At 39.0% G+C, this 25,553-nt stretch overlaps 1 protein-coding gene across 1 annotated transcript in view; it reads right to left on the bottom strand.

The window, feature by feature from the left end:
• Positions 1 to 25,553, bottom strand: part of NEO1 (neogenin 1) — a 216,027-nt gene that overhangs the window by 22,620 nt on the left and 167,854 nt on the right. The window contains exons 14-21 of the mRNA XM_023729866.1: positions 22,820 to 22,930; positions 21,574 to 21,768; positions 14,080 to 14,175; positions 10,437 to 10,660; positions 10,216 to 10,354; positions 8,138 to 8,245; positions 6,413 to 6,607; positions 2,619 to 2,687 (exon numbers count right to left, since the gene is read on the bottom strand). Coding sequence (XP_023585634.1) covers positions 2,619 to 2,687; positions 6,413 to 6,607; positions 8,138 to 8,245; positions 10,216 to 10,354; positions 10,437 to 10,660; positions 14,080 to 14,175; positions 21,574 to 21,768; positions 22,820 to 22,930 — 1,137 coding nt within the window. The remainder of the gene's footprint in view (positions 1 to 2,618; positions 2,688 to 6,412; positions 6,608 to 8,137; positions 8,246 to 10,215; positions 10,355 to 10,436; positions 10,661 to 14,079; positions 14,176 to 21,573; positions 21,769 to 22,819; positions 22,931 to 25,553) is intronic.

The following is a 25,553-nucleotide window of genomic DNA, read 5'->3' as shown; positions in this document are numbered from 1 at the left end:
TGTTAACCAATGTCATAAAACAACATGTGTACTACTGTTTCATGAGAAACTATTTGTTCTGTAAGCCTTCACCTGAAGTACAATAAAATATTAAAAAAAAAAAATTTGTCCTTTCGTGATTGACTTATTTCACTCAGCTTAATGTCTTCCAGATTCATCCACATCACAAAATGTTTCGAGGACTCACCATTATTCTTTATGGCTGTATAGCATTCCATTGTATGTATTTATCATAGTTAGTTTATCCATTCATCTGCTGATGGACATTTAGGTTGTTTCTACCTTTTTGCTATTGTGAATAATGCTGCAATGAACATGGGTGTGCATATGTCTATTCTTGTCATAGGTTCTTATTTCTCTAGGATATATACTAGGAGTGAGACTGCTGGATCATACGGTATTTCTATTTCTAGCTTTTTGAGGAACTGCCATACCATTGTCCATAGTGGTTGTACCATTTTACATTCCCACCAACAGTGTATAAGAGTTCTTATCTCCCCACAACCTCATCAGCATTTGTTGTTTTCTGTTTTTTTGATTAGTGCCATTACTACCGGGGTGAGAAAGTATCTCACTGTAGTTTTGATTTTCATCTCTTTTGGTTAATGAGAGCCAGCATCTCTTCATGTGTTTGTTGGCTGCCTGAATGTCTTCTTTAGTGAAGTATCTGTTCATGTCCTTTGCCCATTTTTTAACTGGGCTGTTTGTCTTTTTGTTGCTGAGGTGTTGAAGTTTTCTATAAATTTTAGAGATTAAACTCTTGTTGGATATGTTGTAGCTGAAGATTTTTTCCCAGTTTGTAGGTTCTCTTTTTACTCTTTTGGTGAAGTCTTTTGATGAGCATAAGTGTTTAATTTTTAGGAGATACCAGTTATCTAGTTCATCTTCTGCTGTTTGTGCATTTTCAGTTATGTCTGGTATTCTGTTTAGGGCCCCTACTGTTGTTCCTATTTTTAATTCCATGAGCTTTATAGTTTCAGGTTTTACATTTAGGTTTTTGATCCATTTTGAGTTTTTGTGTATGGTGTGAGGTATGGATTTTGTTTTGTTTTTCTGCAAACAGATATCTAGTTTTGCTAGCACCATTTGTTAAAGAGACTATCTCTTTCCCACTGAATGAACTTTGACCCTTTGTCAAAGATTAGCCATCCACAGGAGAATGGATTTACTTCCGGGTTCTCAATTCTGTTCCACTGGTCTATGTGTCTATCACTGTACAAGTACCAGGCTGTTTTGACTACCGTGGCTGTGTAATAGGTTCTGAGATTGGGGTGTGTGTGGGCCTCCTACTTGGTTCTTCTTTAATAGTGCCTTGCATATCCAAGGCCCCTTTCCTTTCCATATAAAGTTGGTGATTAGTTTTTCCATCTCATTAAAGAATGATGATGGAATTTGGACTGTGACTGCATTATATTTATAGATCGCTTTGGACAGTACTCACATTTTCACAATGTTAAGTCTTCTTATACATGAGCATGGTATGTTTTTCCACTTATGTAGGTTTCTTGCAGTAGTGTTTTGTAGTTTTCTTTGAATAAGTCTTTTACATCTCTATTAGATTTATTCCTAAGTATTTTTATCTTTTTGAGGGCTACTGTAAATGGTATTGTTTTCCTGACTTCTTTTTCAGAGTTGTCTTTGTTGGTGTAGAGGAATCCAACTGATTTTTGTATGTTAATCTTGTACTGTGCCCCTTTGCTGAATTCTTCTATTAGTTCCAGTAGCTTCCTAGTGGAGTCTCTGGGATTTTCTATGTATATGATCAGATCATCTGCAAATAGGGATAGTTTTACTTCTTCCTTATCAATTTGTATGCCCTTTACTTCCCTTTCTTGCTTTATTGCTCTAGCTAGGGCTTCCAGTACATCACTGAATAAGAGTGGTGATAAAGGACATCCTTGACTAGTTCTCATTCTCAAGGGGAACGCTTTGGCTTCTCTCCGTTGAGAATAATGTTGGCTATTTGTTTTGGTTATATGCCCTTAATTATGCTGAAGAATTTGCCAAAGTGTCTTAACGTGTAAAATGGGAATAATGGTACCTGTTCTCCCTGCTTGTGTTATGAAGACCAAACATGATTTCATGTGTGAAAGTAACTTACAAATGGTGAAGTTCTATAGAGAAGGCAGTGTCATCATTAAAGTAATTAGAAAGCACCAGCTCCTGGGATGGTGATAAGAGTGGGAAGAACTTTCTAGAATTCCCGAACTAAATATACTACTGTAAGTAGTGTGGGGAGGACTCAATGATTCTGAAGCAGTATCTCTGGTTTGTTCTGGATGGTAGCTAATCTCACACCAGAAAGTTTACTTCTGAAAACAAGTGTCTAATTTTTTTCTAGAGGCAGTAGGCAAAAGGAAGAATCATTTCTTTAGAATTAATTTGATCTTAAGTTGGACATCTGGGAAAACAAATTTTACTGATGGATCCTATAATGGGCTTACAGTAATTTGGCAAACATTTTACAGAGAATGGCCTAAATTTAAATCTACTAAATGAAAGGAAGTAGGTAATACGTTATAATCCACCACATACAAGCTACAAAAGACATTTCAAGATTTCAAGCAAAACAGCCTCATGCCCACAGTAGGACAAAAAAGCGATAGGAAGGGTTTTACCGCTCATTGGAGGTTTGTAGTCAGATCCTAGGTCTGGCAGCCGGCTTCCTTTTCCTGAAGACCCTGAGGCTGGAGGAGGAGAAGTCATGTCAGTAATCATCCAACACATTGGGGGTGACATTCTACTTCACAGCTAATGAATTTTTCTATAAAAAATTTTTTCAGTCTACTCTGTCCATGAATAAAAAAATAAAACAAAACATAGTACATTTGTGCAAAGCAAACTAAGGTATAGCTTTCTATGCAATGAGGCATCTGAAAGGCTGACACCCTTGTTCCCCAGCTCTTTCTAGCGTGTGACCAGCCTGTCACTTTGCTGTTCAGAAGGCGGGAACATACCCACTTCTCTAGCCCAGGAAATAGTTCCTGAAGGACTACTCAGAGAACTTACGGCAAAAGCAGATTCTCTTGGAAAGAGAACTGTACCCTCCCAAGAGACCTGGCTATGATGACCTGGCCTAGCTGGTGTCAGTATTGGTGGAACTCTTTTCTCAAGCATTGCCTGTCGATATATAAAGTTACCCTAGGCAGGAGTAGGAGGCAAGTGGAGGTTCAAATTGGGCTCTTCGTTCTTTTTGAGTTACCTAAACATGTAAAGAGGGAAAAAGCAAAGTCTTCCCTTGAATGGCTCATAAAGGACACTGTCTCCTAATCCAGAATGATGGAACACATAATTGAGGCTACCAACCTCAGCCTGGGGACCATCCAAGAAGCAGGCCTCAGAAGACACACGCATTGGTTTTCTAAAAATTCATATTCTTTGTCTTGCCCTTTGCTTGTCACATTTATAGGGAAAGGCTGCTTGGGTAAAACAAATACAAGGAGTCCCTTCCTGATAAAGCAAAGGTATCCCTGAATCCAAAGTCTGTAGCCAGAAAGCAGTAGCAGTGTATCTCTTGAAAAGAGGCTTGAGCGACTGCAAAGTAAATGCTGCTCCTGACTGCAATGCAGTGCGGTGCTTAGTGGACTTCCCGTGCTTGAATACTGGCTCCATCATGTACTACCTGTTTGACCTTGGGCAAGCTATTTAGCTATTCTTTTTGGGCCTCAGTTTCCTGAGCTGTATAAAAGGGATGATAATGGTATCTACTTCATGAAGCTGTTGTAAGGATTAAATAGAAATTTAATCCTATAAAATATTTTGAATACTGCCTGACACAAAGCATGTGTTCAATAAATATTAACTACTATTACTACAAGGAAAATAAATCTTTCAGGAAGAATATAATCTTTCCCTTCACAGAGGTAGAGAACATGAAGCTTCAGAAAACACATAAATGAGAGTTATTTCAACAAATAAAGCTTAACTAGAAATGCATAAACTAGATGTGTTTCTACAAAATATTAGCACTAATGTCAAGTACTTCTATAAAGTATCAGTCTTGGAAAGGAAATGAAAGAAATTAAAATGTGAAAGTTTCTGGATGTAGCTCATTTAAGAATAGATCTAGAGACTAAAACAATGTTTTCTGCTTAGTCAAAGCTACTGTTTCTAGAAGCTGAAAACCCCTAAAAGAAAGTTAACAGATGCTCTTGGATATCCAAAAGGTTTGTCCTAGAATTTTTAGCTCACAGTCTCCGGCCCCCTTTTCCACTGTCCATACTTACTACTCTACCCTCTTACTTCTGCTGCCGTCACTCCCCGCAAATGGCACGCACCACATGTTAGGATTCCAGCTGTTCTTCACATCCTCTTCACTGTGGTAAAGTCTAGTTGGCTGAGATGGCTTAGCCCTTACAAGGCTCTTCATATTTAAGTCAGACAGACTGCATTTAAGCCAAACTATTCAGAGCATCATATTATGTATATAATTGCAAAAGAACACCCTTTGCCAATAAACAGGTTGGTTCATAGTCTTACATTTTTTCTATCAAACTATAAAATAAGATGTTCCAAGGATGAACCCAGCACCAAAAATACCAAAATTAAAGAATTTTAAAATACCAGAGGTGTGGTGCAGCTAAGAGCTGCATTCTGGTTCACGAGTGAAGCAAGGGAAGAACAACGAGCACATTTATATTCTGTGTGTATACATTACGATTATTTTTCTATTCTCGCCCTTAAATTGTTTAAGTCAAAGTTTCTACCTTGATTAGGGTGCTTTTCACACAAAAAATAAAGGTATGCTTACAGTTTCTCCAATGCATAACCTAAGATTCGTTGAATGCAAACATATTTCCAAAGCCCTGAAGCTTTCAACCTCAATTCTGAATCTTCCTTGACATTATCCAAGAACCAAAGGCCTTGAATTTTCTAATAACTACTCCTAAACCACGAAAGCAATCATCAAATTTACTTTTACTGTACTTCCTCGGTATGGTAAACAGACACCAACCTTAGCTGACTTCCCAGAGATGAAAATCACAAAGTACAGCTATTTCTCCACCCCAGCAATTACAGTGAAAAGACTGCTGGTTTCAACAATGGTGGTATCGAGGCTCATGCTTCCTAAGTTTCCATTTTAAATTGTTTATATCCTCTTTTAAAATTACCAGATATATTCACGAAAAGAAATGGGGAAAAAAAAGCTCTGAATTAAGCTTATGGCAACAGAATATACAGAGCACTAATTTTGTCACAGATAATCACACAACTAAAATAATATTTAGTAGGGTAAATCTGTAGATTCTTCATGAGGGGAGGAAAACAGGGTATTCACTGATTTGGTTACAACTTTTCTTTTGGAGTCCTTTGGAGTCACTAACAAAATCAGAGACGCTACCAATATGAAAACCTGGTGCTCTGAGGACCAGGGAGCGTCAAGTTCTCATCACAGCCCCAACGCCTCTCCTGGCTACAGAGCCTCAGTATCTTAGCACACTTAATGCCAAACACCTACAGCTGCAAGACTCCTACAGGACTTAGTTTTTCCGACAGTCTATTTAGCTCCTAAATAGATTCCCCAGCTTTTCAGATACCCAAGTGCCACAAATATGGACTCCACTCCACTTTGACCAGAAGTATGTGGTCTTTCGACACATGGTACTAATCTTCAGGTTAAAAAAAGAAAGAGAAACAAAGACAACAAAAAGCTAACAATAGGTCACAAAAGAGAGGAAAGGAAAGACAGGCCATCTACTCATTTACCTTGATCATTAGGCATTTTATCAGAGGAGTCCGCTAACAGGCCAAGCACAGGGGAAGAAAAAACAAGAGCAAGGATCACAAGCTTTGAAGATGAGACAGGCAGAACGCTAAAAGGAAAAAAATAAAACCCCCACAAGCTTCCAACAAAACGAGCCTTGTTTTTAGTAGTAATAGAAAAGAAATCCATATAAGGTGTTGTTTCCATAGACTCACTCCCCAACTGAATTTTGTTGACCTAAGCTCACTGGGTTCAATATTTTATCTTCATTCTCTTATCTAGGGTTTTCTTTAAAGGGCCCCTTTTGCTCTCTTTCCCTCTACAAAGGTCCACAAAAAACCTTTCAGGGGAAGAGCCTGCATGTGTGGAGAGAATCATCCATCACAATAACATTACTCTGTAGAGGAACCAAGACAATCACATCTGATCTGACTGGTAAAACTTTTACATCACTGCAATTCATCTGACCTGAACAGGCTGGAGTGAAAGTTCCATTGTATATGATATGGTTAGGCCAGCAACCTAGGAGCACTGATCTGGTGCCCAATGGGTGAGGGACCACATGAGATAAATCTTCACGCTGTGGCTCACAAGCTCATCATCAGGACTTCTTATGTTACCCACAGTCTCTATATGCTGAAGTGATATGCGCAAGCATAGCTCCACTAAAGAGACACATAATAAAACCTTCTACTTGGAGAGCTTTACCTTTAGGTGTTCTGAATTGGACCGCTTCGGACATGGGCCCCATGCCCTTTGAGTTCCGGGCTTGGATTTTGAAGTAGTATGGTGTGTCAAGTGTTAACTCTTGTATCTGGTGAGTCAATCTGTTTCCCACAACAGGCTCAATAACCCAGTCATGTATCTCTGCATTCACATCTGTACTGTAATATATAATGTAACCTGTTCAAAGAGTTAATGGGAAGATAAATCTTATTCCTGCTTTTCCTTTGGCGATTAAGACACATATTACTGAATATATAAGCAGAGAACCAGTTACTAATTAAAGAGTAATGGCAAAACCCCTTCAAACACCACACTAAACATAATATGGAGAAAACTACAATTTCTACAGTGCTGGGCCATAAGTTACCATCAACTGTCTCAGTATTTGAAGTAATCAAAGTGGCTTAGATGAAAACACAGGGTTAAGTACCCTGAGAGGTTAAGAGTTCATCAAATGCTAAGAAATCACGTAAGGAAGATATTCAATCATTTCAACACCTTAATATTTGAATAACGTATCCTAAAGGCTCTAAACTAAACAATGCACTTTTGAAAACCGATATTGGCCTAACATGCTGTTTTAGCTCTTGCCAATGTGACTGCCCAGGAGAAAAACTACTGGGAGATGGGCAGCAACCTCTGTTTTAAGTTCTCCCAGACTTGGGGTGAGGGAAGCCACAGTGAAATGTCACCTGTACTTCCACCAGAGGGCACTCAATTCCCACCATTGCAGCAAGAAGAGCTACAGCTGCAAGCCGACCTGACCTACACAGTGGTCTTCTGAGTTGCTCTGGTTTTTAAAGACAAAGTAAAATGTAACCGAGGTGAGTCATGTTTGCTTATTTTTTTTTTTTTTTGAACAGAAGAGAGAAATTCACAACTTAAAAAAATGACATAAAGACCAGGGATTTATGGAAAGGGATTCCTATGGATAGCCAGAAGCAGGACAGTAGTAAGAAATGCCTTCCAGTCTCCTTAGGCCCCTTATTCACACAAAGGAACTTCAGAGGACAAATTCCTGCTGCTCAGTATACACCTATATGGAGCAGAGGCTCAAAGGGAAGAATTAACAGCTAATTCAGAGATCAGACTTTCCTTCTTGGTAAGGCTGAGGAAGGCCTGATGTCCTCTCTACTATGGAAGATTCTCTTCTGCAAGACCAAGGAAAAATTCCAGGTCCCCTGAAGGGTCTAGGCCAATTCAAACTTTTACTTCTAATTGTAAAGACACAGGAAGCTGAAGTTGCAGGTTTGGGTGGAAAAAGAAATTGAAAGCCTAATGGGCTTTTCTGGGCTTTAGGGTCAAAAAGCAGGATCTCTATTGGGTATTATGTAGAATGAGGCAAGGGTCTATGGCTCCAAAACTGATCATCCAGTCAGAGAATAAAAAGAATAGCTTTCCTGGGGGAAAATAACTAGGTCCATAACATCCCTCCACAGCCAAAGGCTGTCTAGTGCATCCCATCCCCTTCACCCATGCAGGCAATGTGAGTCAGAACCACCAGCTGGCAGCTCCTTTTCATGCCACTATGAGCAAACAGCAGCCCCTGCTCCAATCTCAAGGACCATCATGACTCACACCACCCCATTAGATGACCAGGCCAGCCCCAGACTCCTACTTCTGCCAACAACATGGCACTACTTTCCTAGAAGGCTTCTGCCAGGCAGGCACAGGGCACAGACGAGGGCACACTCAAAGGCATCTTACCTGTAATTTTGCCATTGGCTTCAGAAGGAGGCTGCCAATTCACAATTATAGTTCTAGGTTTTCCCTCTTTACTCACAACTGTCACATCCTTGGGTGGAGAAGTAGGAACTATAAAATAACAACACTTTCAATAATTTATGTCCATTTTAATTGACCTTACTATTTGTTCAATCCTTTCCATTTATAAGACACCATAAAGAGTACAAGATGAAAAAGATACAGCCTCCTGGCCTCAGAGAACTCACAATGTGTGTATAAATAGCTAAAAAAAAAATGTGCAAAGTCTCAAAAACAAAATATCATACTGTGAGGATCCAGAATTGGCATATCAGCTGGGGGTCAAGAATATATAGGCTAGTTATGTAGGGAAATCAAACGACACTTGCATTTACCAAGTGCCTACTATATGCCTAGCATTTTACATATAGTACCTCGCTTACAATTTACAGCAATCTTGAAAAGTAGTTACCACTATCCCTGCTTTACACGTTAGGAAGCCAAAAATGAGAGAAGTTACGTAATTTGCCTAAGGTAACATCCCTCCCATCCCCCCTACTTTGGACCATTTTGTTAGAATGTTTTTAAGTGTAAAATAGTTCTGTCTCCCATTTATTTGGCTTTCCAAAATAAATATGGCTTTTAAAAGCCCAATTACCTCAAAGAATAAATGATTTATAAATTGATGTTTTTCACTTTAAGTTTATGCTGAAAACATACTGTCAACTGTTGAGGTTAGTGCTCTCAAATGAAAGCTATTTATGGAACAGGAAAACTAATGAAATAAAAATGACAGTGTATTTCTTGTGTTTCCATGTTCTGGCTGAAAACTTTTGAAGTACTAGTAGGGAAATGAGCAAATTAAATACATGCTTAAATGTACTCTACCCTTCCTAAAATACAGGAATTCTCTGAGTAGAAAATGGAAATGCAAACATTCTAAGGGAAAACACAATCTCATTTATTAGCTAATGAGTTGGAATTAAAGCCAAAACATGTTTTTAAAACTCTGGCAGAGAAAGCAAACTCAAGATCTATTTAAGCTTTTGTGCAATATATTTCTGGCTCTCTAAATCCAACCCTCTACTCTGTAGGAAGTCCAACTAACTACACGGAAGACAAAAAGATGTTCGGACCAAGCCCAGTTTGGGTAGAAATTATAGCTACATTTTTTTATTCAGACATAGGACAGAAAGAGTTAAGATGCCTGAACAGACAGAAACTTCCAATGGTTACACATATCCCCATGTGAGGAAAGTCCAAAGGGTGGAGGGGTAGGCCTAAAAGTGACCACGAAGCAAACAGAACCTCACACTCAGATGAACTGCTTGCTCCTTAATTTGCTTAGTTTTCTTTTGTCTCTCATGTCCACTTACAAACAGAAATCCTACAGATGTTTCAGTGGGAGGCACTAACCAGACACTGACTGGTTCGCAAGAGAGCTGCAGAAGCAGCTTTGAGGTCACCTGGTAGAGTGCTCAGGCTCTAGGAGGCATGGCATTGGCAGCTGCTTGGTGAAGGGCAGGTTGCTTCATCTTTTCTATCACAATTTACCAGTAAAGCAGGATTAATGACAATAATCCCTTATATCGACAGAGTGCTTTATAATTTACTGGGTGCTTTCCCATCTGTTCCTCATTTTACCCTTACAATGACACTATATAGCAGGAAAGGCAACGCTTACTACTCTCCGTTTACAGATGGAAGAAACCAAGATTCAGAGAGGTTGGATGATTGCTCATGATCACACAACCAGTAAAGAGCAGAGCTGGACAGAATGCTAGCCTCTTGATCCCAAAAATCTAGTACGCTTTGCATTATACTATCCCGTTATTTGTTAATGTTTTTGTACAGTGATTTAAAAACACTATCAATTGGAATAGTAAACACCAAACTCCAATTGTAGGTATTCCCTGTGTTCTATAAATATAAACATGCCAATTCACGCACTCAATTCTTCCGTTTGATAGTATAGGCAAGTGATGAGAAGTCTCATGACTTAGAAGATGCACAACACTAGCATGAACTTCTAATGGCTTTCCATATCTTGCAAAGAGAAGAAACACTCTGATGACATATACCTAATTCAAAGGTGGTTCCATGGGCTGTCATACTCCATGTGCTTGATCTTCGACCTTTGGTCACCATCACAGAGAATTCATAGAGTGTGTTTGGTTTTAAACCAGTCACCAAATAATTCAAAGTGGTTGCATTTGCATTCTGGAAAGATATGAATCAATAACTTTAGAATCAGAAAATATCAATAATTAGCTTTTCTCATCCAGAGCAAATGTGTCAGTACCTTGTACTTGGTGTTTGCTGGGATGTTGGTCTTCCAGCGGACTGTGTAGTACCGGGAGTCTGTAATCTTCTGGTGTTTGGGCAGCGAGTTGTCCGCCCATGTAATCCTTATGGTGTCATGACTCAGAATGGAAGCCTGAACTCCCACTGGTGGCATCATGGGAGTGGGATCTGGCACTGGAGTGTATGGAGCATTAATAACAAATAAATCAACTTCAGAAGTGTCTGGGTAGAAAGTAATTAAAAAAGGGAAGTGGCATTTTAACGTAAACAAAAATAAAAGGGAAATGCAGGGTAATGTAATGGAATGAAAGGTGAGAAATAGAGAAAAAGAAAGAGAATCTGGAGTTAATAGATAACCATCATTCATTTAAAAGAATATATCCACTTTTGTTCTTTCAGGAAAAATCTGTAGGAAAATGTCTAGAGAAGAAGTACTTAATTATAATCTCTACTGCATTCTATAGGCATATTAAAAATTGATATTCAAGTGATCATATTAACTTTTTCATGCTTGAATTTCCTTAAAATTACTTGCAAATTCTATCCTCTGAACAATAAGGATCATGAAGAGACATAAAAATTGCTTTTAAAATCAAGGGTACAATTTCTGAACAAGCAACATAAAGCTTATGGTCTGTTTTGATATTTCAGTGAATATAGGTGAATTTTCAGGACATGGGTCATCACCACATATCACTGGACATGTAAGAGTCCTACTTTCAAACCTTGAGTCCTGAATGTCAGCCCACGGCAACTTAGCCTAGCCTGGGTATTAGGAGTAACTGATACACCACACAGGGTCAAGTTCAGATCAGCTGATGTCCTGTGTCTAAAGTCAATACACCCGAATGGCTTATAACCGAATAAAGCAAAAGGAACTCAAGGGCGTTACTCTTCTTTGAGGAAAGGTAAGCTGACACCATATGCTGGAGTGGCTGCTGTACTTTTTTTCAGTAGAGTCAGAAAACACCCCACTGATGAATCCAGTCAGTTATGGGACGTGCCATGGTTATTATAGGTCCAACTGGCAAAGCCTTTAATAACTTTAGAAACCAGAATACTTATTTGATGGAAAGGGAAGTCTATACCTATGTGGTGGTCTGTGCCATACGTAACGGACACATTCTCTAACATCATAGCCAGAGGCCAGAATGAGCCAAAGGCATTAAGGACCACGGGCCCAGGGCAACACAGCAGGGTCCATTTGGATTTTTAAAAACTTTTGGTTAGGTTTTCTAAGAAAGCGTGGACTGATTTAAGTTCAAGTTTTAAAATTAGTTTCCCATGTGGCTATGGTGACTAGCCCTTAAAACTCAAAATCTGAAACGGCACAGGCCTTGTTTGCAATTTTACTGCCAAGCTAGCCTCCATTTGTGTAGTTCTTACACAATGAGGACTAAAAACAGCAGAGGAACAGCACACATTATAATCACTGGCTTTGTTCAAAGACTGTCAGGGCATATGCCAGTTAGTTACAGAAAATGTACCTTCAGGTGCAAAAATCACTAGAATTCTTTGAGAAATTTTTTTTATTTGTACCAACTTCTTGGAAAAGATAACTAGCTTATAAGACTTAGGAAAACTTCCCTGTATATTTCTAGCCAGCAGGAGATTTTTTTAAAGTTACAATAAAAGAAAATAATTTCAAATTGATATTTTCTATAATAGGCTGATACAAGAAAGTAGCAAGCCACTTATTTAAATATCCTCTTTTTGACCTGGTATTTTTTCCTTTCTAGAATATCAAAGCAAATTTTAAAAGAACTTATAAGCTGTAAGCACACTGGAGTGGAAGACAGGACAGAACTACCAAACATGTAGTAGTGGTGTTGGTCTTGTTAAGTGAAAGCTTAAAAAAAAGGACAGAGATTATCTTTCTAAAAAGAATACTGCCAAATTTGCACTATTATGTAAAGTATTCAGGAAACATAGCAGGGAATACAGATTCAAAATTCTGGGAAACAAATGGAAAAGAACATTTATGAAAATTATAAATGCTCTGGTTTTCAGTACCCTTTAAAATTTGCAATTCTAATATATTTATTACAATAAACTTGATCATTCAGATAGAAATTAGATGTTTTATATATCTGTAGAAATTTTGTATTGATAAGTATATTCCCTTATTTTAAAGGTACCTGCGGTGTGATGGATTGCTTTTATGTGACCCTTCTTGCCATGGTCTCACCAAATGATTGGATAGGACTATGCAAATAAGCTGCTTGTGGCCCACAAAGGCGATTAGACAGTTTGCTAATAATGCAAATAAGGTGCATGGTACCCCTGTGCAGGTGGGACCATGCAAATAAGGTATATGGAACCCTAACAAGGGGATTGGTCAGTTTTGCCATCTTGCTAGGCTTAAAGAGAGACACAGAGAGAGACAGAGGGGAGAAGTGTAACACAGAAGACAGCAAGAGATAGTGGTAAAGCAGTAGCAAGAGCAATAGTGCCACAAGATGGCAGGCACCAGGAGACCAGCGCGAGACGGCTGCGGTGGGGCTTGCCAACCCACGGAGCTAGGAGCTTTGTGACACTTGCCCGAGCAGGGGAGAGGTGAGACACGGCTGAGAAGAAGCTGTCCTGATTGAAGAACTGTATCCTGAGTCATTTCTGATCCTGAGCTATACCGTCATTTCCCTAATAAACCACTTAACTGTAAGTACAGTTTGTGAGTTCTGTGAGATGCTGCATGAATTACAGAACCGAAAGACTGGAGGGAGACTACTGAGGAGAGGGGAAGTAGTTGACGTTAGAGAAGATGGAGTGGGACAACAGTTTGGAAAAGCTGGACATTTGGGACATCTTTAACCTCTTTCTCACAGGAACCGGAAACCCTGGTGGCATAGTGGTTAAAAGCTGCAGCTGTTAACCAAAAGGTCAGCAGCTGGGATCCACCAGCTGCTCCTTGGAAACCCTATGGGGCAGTTTCACTCTGTCCTGTAGGGTCGTTATGGGTCAGAATCGACTTGACAGCAACAGGTTTGTTTTTTATTTTTTTCTCCATAGGAACTAGATTTGTGCTGATCCTTATAAAACAAATCATTCATTTAGTATCATAAATAAATTACAAAGAAAAAAATAATATTTGGCCTTCTCTGTAATAAATGTACCACTGATTGAATGGATAGTACTTCTGACTTGATACTCTTTATATAAATAAAACTCATGAAAAGCAAATAGAAAAATACTTTCCCAACCAACTCAAATAGTGAAACAAGTGTTGGATTTACTAATCATATACATTTATTGCCACCATCCACAACTTAGGTAATTCCTCCAGAGATACAGATATCCTTTCATTTATTAACTCATTTTAGTTACAACTGACATGACCAAAAGATGGAAAATCACTGTAAATCCCCTTAAAAAATGCTTCCTGTATCCCGACACATTAAAAACATGTGTTATATATTTACACAGAATTGCTTACATGGCAGGATTGTTAATATTCTCCAAAAACCAAACCAGGAATTACCAGAACTTTCCATGCTGAAAGCATATTTTCATATTTGAAGTCTGCGCCCGAAACTGCAATATACTTTTCCTTCCACTGATACCTATGAGGAAGGCCTCAGGCCAGCATGCTACTTCAGTTCCTGGAAAAACTGCTGAAAGCCAGGACAGACAGGATGGCTTACCTGTGTGAGGCCTGGTCACAGCACTCTCATACAGAGGAATGCCTTCACCCACGTTGTTAAAGGCTTTCAGGGTAATCACATAGTGAGAGCTGGGATCTGAAGAAAAGACACAAGTCGAAAACACTTAAAATGATTCTTCACTATAGAATTTAAAAAATCCAAGCATCACTGTGCGTGATCTTACTGCAAAGAAGTCAGGAAGGGAGATTTTTTTTTTTTTTTAAACTTTTTATGTGAGATTATTTTGGGGTGGGGAAAGATGTGGAGATGGAAGCACACACACTGTAGAAAAACTGTCCAAGGTCAACTTCCAGGAATTACTCCCAGGAGTGGAGGATGACTATGCCTCTTTTAGCCTCTATTATGGTTTAATAACGTTTACTGTATGGCATAGGGCTTGAATGAGAATGTGTAAACAGGATTTTCATGTGTCAGCAGCCTGTAGGTGGGGCTTGGCACTAAACAAATCCCTTTCCACCCCTGAAGGACAGGGATTAGAACAGCCAAGGTAGAGAAGCAGGAGATGAACTGTTAACCCAGTAACTACTGACTCTCCTTAACCCTCTAGGGGGTGTCCAAATCCAGAAACTCCTAAACCTCATCTAGCTATCATGATGACTTCTTGGTTGAATAAGATCTGGCCCAGGATTTAAACTGCACTGCTTTGGTTGGCCTGGAGATGCTGCTGAAGGTAATGTAAGACTGGCCAGAATGCTGCCCCAGACTTAGAGACACTCTCTCTGGAAGATCATGCAAACTGCTACATTTAATTCAGAGAAAAGAGGGTATACTGAACAGGCTGAATGGTATTCATTTTCCAACTGGCTGAGGTAAATCAGAGGACTCTAAAATTGATCACATTTTTGATTCAGGTAAGATTTAGTATGGGTAACTCAAAGGTCCAGTTACACAAAGATCGGGCTTGACAGAAGTGTTCCAGGGTGGGGAGTTGACCCATTCCACTCACTTATGGCAAAGTTGGGCAGTTTTCCAAAGTGGTCACACCTCAAGCGGCCTGCCTTACTTTAACAGCTTAAAATAGCTTCTTTGCTTGGTGGCCCACTATGATGGTTAAGGTTGTGTGTCAACTTGGCTGGGCCATGATTCTCAGTGGTTTGACAGTTATGTAATGATATAATTTGACGGTTCTATAATGATGTAGTTATCCTCCATTTTATGACACAATGTAATCATCTCTATGATGTGATCTGATGTGATCAGCCAATCAGTTTTAAGGGGAGTTTCCTTGGGGGTGTGACCTGCATCCAATATGTATGGATGTTCTGGCAAAGCTTGCTGGCTTTTGCTCGCTATGGATCATGCATCGGGCTTGTCATCATCTGACCTCCGGTTCTGGAACTTGAGCCAGTGGCCTGCCATACTGCCTGCCAATCTTGGGATTTGTTGGCCTCTGCAGCCTGTGAGCCAGCAGCCTGACATATGACCTGCTGATCTTGAGTTTGTCAGCCCCTGCAGCTACATGAGTCAGGAGAAGCCTCCATCCTGACAGCGGACCCAGGAACTTGGCACTTATCAGCCTCTACAACCATGTGAGCCATTTCTGTGAGATAAGTATTTCTCTCTCTTTCTCTATGTATATGCTTCACTGGTTTTGCTTCTCTTGAGAACCCAGCCTAAGACACCCACTCACTCTCTAGATATCAATGGGCAATACAGAGGCATCTGATCTTCCCATGGCAGACAGAAGTGACTTGGGCAACATGGTCAATGGTAATGCTATTCACTGAAATTGAGGATAGAGGCAGAGCAGCCATGATACAAATTTTCAAGCTTGAATCTAGCCCTCTTCTGTCCTCACTCTTCACTCTCTCTATGTGCTTTCATTCATTTCCTTAGCTTTGATTAGCACTTATGTGCCACTGACTGCAAATACATATCTCTAGTCCAGACCTTTCTTTGAGCACCACATCTATATGTTCAACTGCCTGTCTGGCATCTCCACTTGGATATCTCAAATCTTTCTCTTCCTTCTTCCCTCTTTCTCCCTCATCCCTTATGTGCAAACAATTGTCAAGTCTTGTTGATCCTACCTACTAAACATATTTTAAATTCATTCACTTATTTGCTCCTTCTCTCTGACATCAACTGCTTCAGGTCAGTGTCATTTCTGCCTAGGCCATTCTAACGGCCTCTTTGTCTCCACATTTCCACTTCTGCTACCTTCAAATTCATTCTACCCCAAACAGCCAGTGATCTTTTAAAGAGGTAAATCTGAATGTGTCCTCTATCCTGCTTAAAAATCTTCAAGTCTTTTAATAAAATCTCAAATTTTTAAAATGGCCTATCAGGTACTGCCTGGCCTGGCTCCTGCCAAACTCTCCGGTCTTGTCTCTCACCACTCTTTGCCTTGTTGTCTATGGTCCATCTCCACTGGCCATCTCTCAGTTCACTAAGCACTATGCTTTCTCTTACCACTGGACTTTCACATGTGCAGCTGGTCCCTATGCTGGGGACACATCCTACCCTCCCTCTTTATCTAGGTAACACCTATTCATCTGACAGGCCACAATGAAGACTGAATTGTTGTTGTTAGGTGCTGTCGGGTGAGTTGAAACTCACAGCAACCCTATGTACAATGGAACAAAACACTGCCCGTCCTGCACCATCCTCACAATCGTTGTTATGCTTGAGCCCATCATCGTAGGCACTGTGTCAATCTATCTCTTTGAGGGTCCTCCTATCTTTTGCTGACCCTCTACTTTACCGAGCACGATGTCCTTCTCCAGGGACTGGTCCCTCCTGATAACATGTTCAAAATAAGCGAGACAAAGCCTCGCCATCCTCTCTTCTAAGGAACATTCTGGCGTACTTCTTCCAAGACAGACTTGTTCATTCTTCTGGCAGTCCATGGTATATTCAAGATTCTTTGCCAACACCATAATTCAAAGGCATCAATTCTTCTTCAGTCTTCCTTATTCATTGTCCAGCTTTCACATGCAGAAGACTGGATTAGACCCTAATTAAATAGCCTGAACTCTCTAGTTAAATACCCCTTTCTCTTCCTCAGCACTCTGAACAATTTCAATTATTTTATAAGGGTATTATTTCTAATAACTGGAACCATGTCTGTTTGATTCCCTGCTCTATCTCTAGCACAGTATCTGGGATGTTGCAGGTTTTCATTAAATATTTGTTGAGTGATTGACTGGTTTTGGGGGGAAGATACTGACTTTAATTTTCAGCAAGCTGAATACGGGATATATCCAAGTACAGCTATTCAGTAGGCAGATGTTTACATAGGTCTGAAGCTAAGGAGTTGGCTCTAATTTGATGAATAAATGAATTCCTAAATGTACTTCTTCACCTCTGACTTGCTTCTTCTGTTCAACAGCATATGCAACTGAGATTTATCCATGATGATAAAGATAGCTCTAGCTTATTTTATGCCAAGTGTATTGTTTTTGCTTCTTAACATGTAGTCTCTTACCAAGTCTACCTGTTTATTCTCTTCAGAACAATGCAGTGCTCCTTCTCATCTCTATGTTTTCAAACACTATTCTGACTCAGGCTTTCAAGCACAAGTTAAGTGTCTTCCCTGACTGCTCTACTCTGCCCTGCTAGCCCTCCTTTCTCTGAACACACTTCACTTCAACTCACTTAATTGTTTCTTGCATCTTGCTTTTGTTCCTCTATTAGCCTAAAAACACCTGAAGGTCAAGGACCATGTCCTGCCTACACTGCAAAGGATTTTCACTTCAGTAGTTGCATAAAGGAAACAGCAGGAGGCTGGTTACCAAGGGGACATTTTTTTCCTACCAGCAAAGCTTTTCTTTTGCTCTCCCACAATAGCCTTATAAAACTGCTCATGTGCAGACAGCACTTCCTAGGTTACTAGCTGCGCTGTTTCTTCTTGGAAGGAAAAAGAGAAAGACTACTTTGATTTCCAAATAAAGCATTAAATTACTGCTTATTTTCTATCAGAAAGGAGGAAGATAACTTATTTGTTACACACTTAAAATTGCCCCGAGGAATGATGTTCACAAAGAAATGATTTGAATAAAAAATTTGGTCTGGACAGATTCTGAGTAAAAAGACAAGCCTTTTAAAGAAAGATCTATAATGCTAATCCAACCTACCAAAATCAATTTACTCTCTATCATGAAACATTAATATTGCTAATTTTTTGTTTTTAAAATTAACATTGAGGTATAATTAATAAACAGTAAAATGCACCGAGTCTGCTGAGTTTTTACAAATACATATACCTGTGTAATTAGCCACCAACATTTCTAACACCCCGAATAGTTCCCCTCACCCTTTGCAGTCAATTACCACATCCCTGGTTCTACTTTCTGTCACTATAGATAAGTTCTACTTATTCTATATTACATGAAAATGTAATAACACAAGATGTACTTTCTTGTATCTGGTTTCTTTTGGTCAGCATTTTGTAAGATTCATTTATGTTGCTGTATCAACAGTCTATTGCTTTTAACTGCTGAGTAGTATTCCATTGTACGGACAGAGTATAATTTTCCATTTACCTGTTGACGGACATTTGTGCTATATCCCCTGTTGGGGTATCGTAAATAAGAAGCTTCCAAACTGTTTTCCAAAGTGATCATACCCATCAGTTGTTCCTACCAGCAAATACTAGCGTTCAATTGTTCCATATCTTTGCTGGTATTGTCAGTCTATTAAACTTAAGCCATTCTAGTTGGTGTGTTGTAATATTTCACCATGGTTTTAATTTGCATTTTTCTGATGATTAATAATGCTGAACATCTTTTCATGTGCTTACTGTTTACTGATTTTTCTTCTTGGGTAAAGGGTCTGCCCAAATCTTTTACCCACCTTTTATTGGATTGTCTTATTATTGAGTTATAAGAGTTCTTTATATATTGTGGATTCAAATTCTTTGTCAGATATTTGAGAGGAGAATATTTTCTCCCAGTCTGTGGCTCGCCTTTTCATTTTACTGGTGTCTTTCCAAAAGCAGTTTTTTATTTTGATAAGGTCCAATTCATCAAATATTTTCTTTTATGATTTGTGCTTTTTTTTGCATCCTAAGAAATCCTTGCCTACCCGAAGATCATGTAGATTTTTCTACTATGTTTTCTTCTAGGAGTTTTATAGTTTCATTGGTTTAGCTCTTCCATTTAGGTCTGTTTTTGTTTAGGATGTGAGATAAGGGTCAAGATACCTTTTCTTTCTCATGGAGATATCCAATTGTTTCCACACCTTTTGTTGAAAAGACTAGCCTCTCCCCATTGAATTACTTTAACACTTTTTGTCAAAATTCAATTAACCATACAGGCATTGATCTATTTCTGGACTTGTTTTATGGATTTATAACATCTACTCTTATACCAATACCACCACACTGTCTTGATTACTGCAGCTTTACAGTTAGTTTTGAAATCAGGTAGTGTGGGTCCTCTGATTTTATTCTTCTTCTAAAAAACTTTTTTGGATATTCTTCTTGTTTTTTTTGCTATTCTGTATAAATTTTGAATCAACTTGTCAATTTCTGTAAAAAATTCTACTGAGATTTTACTTGGGACTGCATTGGGAGAACTGTCTTCTGAACAATCTTGCATCTTCCTATCCATGAACATGGTATCTCCATTTATTTAGGTCTTCTTTAATTTTCCTTAGCAATAACTTCTAATTTTCAGTGTACAGATCTTGCACATATTTTATAAATTTATTCCTAAGTACTTTATATTTTCGATGCTATTGTAAATGGTACTTTTACTTTAATTCCAATTTTCCAATAGCTTGTTAGTATAGAGAAACACAACTGTTTCTGTATATTGACTTTGTATCTTGCGACTCTGCTAAACTCCCTGGTAGTGCAAATGGTTAAGTGCTCGGCTGCAACCGAAAGATTGGAGGTTCAAACCCACCCGGTGACTCCATAGGAGAGAGACCTGGCAATCTGCTTCTGTGAAGACTACAGCCAAGAAAACCTCATGGGGCAGATCTACTGTCACATGGAGTCACTATGAGTTGGAACTGTCTGAGAGCACTAACAAAAACATGATCTTGCAAGCTTGCTAAACTTATTTATAGTTTTAGTAGCTTTTTTTTGTAGGTTCCTTAGAATTTTCTACTCCATTAATAACGAGCACATACAGTGTTTATATCTTGATTTGTAAATATCATTTTTCATAAAAGAAACCAGGGTTCCTTGAAGAAATGGCTGATTCCAAGGCTGAGCTAGGAAAATACTAGATGAACCTGGAACATCTTACTTTGTCAAAAAGGAAAAAAAATGTCCAAAGAAAGATGAGACAGGTCAAATGGACACAGATGCCAGTATAAAGAGGGTCCCACTGTCCATTCTCTCTCTATGGTACAGAAAGAAAGCTCTTCCTTATCTTAGAATGCTAATAAACATAGAAGGAATAATGGAATTGGAAAATCACTATTTGGGAAATATCATAGTAATAACTGCTACCATCAGGTCACTCTGAGTCAGAATCGACTCCATGACGGCACACAACAATAACAACACAGACGCTAAAACTAGCAAGTCGAAGTTTGATGAAAAACAAGATCTTTACAAAGACTCAAGGTGCCGCCCCCAAAATCCATTTACTAATTACAAGGGAAAAAATAATAACTATATTGGAAAAGGAAACCCTGGTGGCATAGTGGTTAAGACCTACGGCTGCTAACCAAAAGGTCGGCAGTTCGCATCCACCAGGCGCTCCTTGGAAACTCTATGGGGCAGTTCTACTCTGTCCTATAGGGTCGCTATGAGTTGGAATTGACTCGATGGCAACAGGTTGTTTTTTTTTTTTTACACTGGAAAAGCGCAGCAGACAACATTTCAACCAAGCAATCAAAGTTAATATCAAACAATAAGAAGCTAAATAGACATCATGTGCCTCCTAATATGATGTACCAACAACAATACTTATGGGCTATTCCTTCCAAAAATTCATAACTTGAATCTAATCATGAGGAAATAGATAAATCTAAATTAAGGGACAGTCTACAAAATAGAAAAGGCCTGTACTCTGCAAAAAATGTAACAGTCATGAAAGACAAGGAAAGACTGAGGAACTGTTCTACATCAAAGAAAAATAATGAGATATGACAACTAAATAAACCTGGGCCAGAAAACAATGTTTTTCTTTTGCTATACAGGGCATTAGTGAGACAACTGGCAAATATGAATAAAGTCTATAGATAGGGGCTCAATGTTAACGTGTGGATTTTGGTAATTGTACTGTCGTTACATTAGAAATTGTCCTCATTTTTAGGAAGTGCTCATTAAAGTATTAATGGGTAGAGAGGGTATCATGTAACTCTCAAATGGTTCAGAAAAAATGAACGTGTAGATAGAGAATAGTAAAGCAAATGTGGTAAAATGTTGGCCTTTGGGGAACCTAGGTGAAGGTTATATAGGAATTCTTTGTACTATTTTTGCAACTTCTTCCGTAAAAATGATTATTACAATATATAAAAGGTTAAAAAGAAAAAAAATCACTCACAATGACTTTCTCGATTTAGCATACTTACCCAGATTTTCGATGGTGTAATAGCGCTGCTTATAGTCCACTTTGATGGTCTGGGCATGAGGGCTGCCAATACCATAACCAATGGCATAACCTCTGACCACAATGTTCTGATTTTCTGGCGGAGTCCAGCTTACTACGATACTAGTGACAAGTGGGCGGACATGAAGAGAACTAGGCACTTCAGGAACACGAGTTTCTGGGAAGGAAACCAGAAAAGGAAGATGAGACCCACCTTCTTTAGGATATTTCACCATCCTTGGGAATGGTGCTCAGTCCCCTGCCAAATTGTTTTGGGGCTAAATGTTTTCCATTGTGGCCAAGAGTTTAAAGAGAACTTGTATGCACAGGGAAACATGGCCCATGGTTTTACTGCATTCTAAGAAGAAAACAAAACCCAATCAGCTTTATTAATATCATGGCTTCTGACACCACGGTTAGAAAATATGACACTGAAATATTAATTTGGAAAGGGAAGACAAAGAGATTCAAAAACGTCTACTCAATGGAGAAAAACAAGTAAATTGCCTTTCAATAGGTGCCTATCCCTCTTGGTCCCAGCTCCAAACCTTACCAGGCAGAACGAGAAAGGCATAAATTTTGAGAAATTAGAAGCCTATTGTCAACAGGTGGACAAACATTACATTATGGCGATGGTAATCATTTTTTTATTCCCCTAATAAGAGGCTTAAAAAGGTGGCAATTTACAGTATCTTTCACATACATTATTTCAAGGCATAAATCACTACCTTATTTTAAAAATTAGTAAACTGAGACATAGAATTAAAGCTCAGGCCTTTTGTTTCACAAGTTCAACACCTGTCACTGACACAGGTGGCTACATATACACACCCACTTGGGGCCACATGTTAAATAAACAGGTGAGAAAAAGAGCAGGGTGTCCAGGACTAAGGGAAAAGGGAATCTGCAACTGAAATAAGACATGATTTATGTGCCTCAGCTTCAAATTTCAGATCATCTATCTACTTAATGGCCTTGGTAAAAAAACCAGACCCAGAGCACCTGTCTAATTTTCATTTGTTTTGGTTCTGCTTAAAGGGACAGTCTTCTAAAAGCCCCCGGGAAAAACACATTCAGGAGCCCTGCTGTATTACAGAACGACAGCAGTATAATATGCTAACACACACAGATTTAAGTCATATACACCCAAAGTCTATGGCTTTCCGGTTTGACTCATTTGATACAGCTAGTACTCAGAATGTGTCAGTCCTGCCAATTGTTGTTCTTACCATCTAAGTCACTTTCAAAAGTTTCAGCAGACAGCCAGTCCGTAGCTGGGCCTGTACCATTGATTGTAAGAGCAGCCACTCGGAAATTATATTCAGTCCCCCGATCAAGACCTGAGACCCAAACAAGAAATAAGACAAGCTGAAACAAAAGCCTTGGAAAAATAAAAGACTAATAATCACTCATTAAAGCAAATATCTCATCCACCAATTCAGTAAGACCTGGATATTCTACTTAATGGGGAGGATGTACGTAGTTATTATCTTGATAAGGTTTCAGTTAAAGTCAATGCAGAACCAACAAGAGATAAATACAACACAGTAGCTCCTGCCTCTAAAGCAGAGGCTGAAGCCCTCACATCTCTAGCAGAGAAATGGAAATGAGTAAAGCTTCTAGGAGATTAAGACTTATTTTTTTAAGAGCTAGAAGGCACCTTAGCAATCATTTAATCCAACCCCTTCATTTGTTACTAAGGAATCTAAGGCCAAAAAGAGGCCAAGGATAATGAAAGAGTTACAACAAAGGAACAGAGTCATGGATCTCAGAAGACACCAAAAGCCAAAGAATGCAAAGATGTAGCTCCCTTCATCAGGTTACTGCGCTGCTCTCTGAGCCACGCCATCACCACAGCAGAGAAATTTTAAATACCAAATAAGGCCTAGATATCTATTTCTCAGCAACCTCGTTGCCCATGAGTATATACAGTAAGTAATTGAGGTTAAAAAAATTTTTTTTCTATAATATAACCTTATTGTACTTAATACTAGCTAATAATCATATGATTTATCCATGTATTGAAGGCATCAAAGATCCAGATATAAAACTCTATCTTACTAAGCAGGGCAACAGTCAATAATAATATAGTCAGTTATTAATATATGTACACATACATTTTTGTTATTGTTGTTGTTAGGTGCCGTCCAATCAGTTCCAACTCATAGTGACCCTATGTACAACAGAACGAAACAATGCCTGGTCCTGCGCCATCCTTACAGTTGTTGTCACATACATTTTTAGAGTACTTAAATACCAGATATTGTGCTAGATCTTATAAGGCTTATGAAAAATTACACTACCTTCCCATATACAAATCATGGACTCTTTGGCCAGCAGCAAGTACAGAAAATCCACTCAAAGAACTTGGCCAGGCTACAAGATGAGCCTGGGCTCAGTTAATCAATCCTGCCGCATGGTATTGGGGGACAGATGGTAGGTTCTATTATCTGCAGGCCCATATTGAATCTGTTTATCCACGATAAGGCAAAGAACAAGAAAGATGGAGGAGTGAAATGGCTGGGCCCAAGTCAGTTTACCTCCCTGCCTCCTCCCCACATACACTGAACCAGAAAGTGCTAGAGCAGGCTGTACATGTATTTATGACCATTAACAGACAGTAACCTGGACTATTAGCAAACATGGGGCTCAGCCAAGGTCTGGAAAGAATGTAACCAATCAGATCATCATTCCCTCCCCTTTGGGGAGATGTCAGAATGTAAGAGTGAGAACAAGAGAGTGAGCAAGTGAGCAAGAGAGAGTACATGTAAAGAAGGTTAAGAGCTTCTCTCCCCCTAAGTAACCTACGGAGTTTATAGTCTAAAACTAAGGCACACAATACATAATATATAGCAGAATGTGTTAAGTACCTTAAGATACAATGGTACAAAAAAAAGAAATGACAATTTCTTCCAGCTAGAACTTAGTTCAATCATATAATTTATTATTCAGTATAGGCTCGTGGTAATCCATATTTTGCCCTCACACTTATCAGGCTTTGAGTTAATGCTCCAAGAGGGCAAAGATCTCCATTTTTGCCCACCACTGGATTCCCAGTGCCAGCACATGCTAATAAAGGTTCGGGAAAAGCCTGTTAAACAAGTAAATCTAGAGATGAATTTAAAATGCAAGGATTTTCTTGATAAAGACCTGTTTTACTATAAAAGTGACATTTTGCTTACATATCAAATGTTCCATTGAGAAAATGAATAGTCTCCTCATGGGAAAGGACTCTATTTTTATGTTGTTAGTACCCAGAACAGTGCCTGTATACAATAAATATCATTAAATATTCAAAATAAAAAACTCACAGATGGGAGCTGCTAATACAGTAAGATCAGAGAATGACGTTAGAGACCATCTTGACCAAGTTTACTGTAATGCAGCCTTAGTGAGACTCTTCGCAACATTACTGCAGCCATGTTTACTCACTGCAGCTTAGAGATGTGGGGTTCATGTGAAGAAACTAAAAGACTGGAAGATACTGTTGCAGCCAAACATCCACCTTCTCCTATTCCAAATGAAGTTAATCCTATCTGTGAGGTGAGGAGTAAGGAGGAAAGCTGGATCATTTGAGCACAGATTTCCACTCTCAGTGGCTCTCTCAATTTTTAGAAACTTGTACCTACAAAGAAGGGAATTACACTTCTTAACCCCAGATCTTGGTTATTTCAGTAACCTGGTCCCTGGGGGCACAGGAAAGTGGGTGATGGCAAACTTTTCAAATCCTTTCATTGCAGTGTCTACCCAGGAGGGATACAATGTAAGGAAAGTTAGAATTCTCAAAGGGTGATGAAATTAATTCTTCACCTCTTGTGCTTCTCTTCAACCAACTCTGCTTTTGGCTTTCCTAGCAAAAATCAATTGAGTCAGAGCTTTTGTCTCATGATTAAACTTGCCCTGCTACTGTACAGCGATAATTCATACCTGTTGGATGTAAACATACTAGACTCAAATTCATCT

Source organism: Trichechus manatus, unplaced genomic scaffold, assembly GCF_000243295.1.
Source record: "Trichechus manatus latirostris isolate Lorelei unplaced genomic scaffold, TriManLat1.0 scaffold00030, whole genome shotgun sequence".
Taxonomy (NCBI): Eukaryota; Metazoa; Chordata; class Mammalia; order Sirenia; family Trichechidae; genus Trichechus; species Trichechus manatus.
Note: the sequence above shows the minus strand (reverse complement) of the source record. Positions and strands in the feature narration are given on the sequence as shown.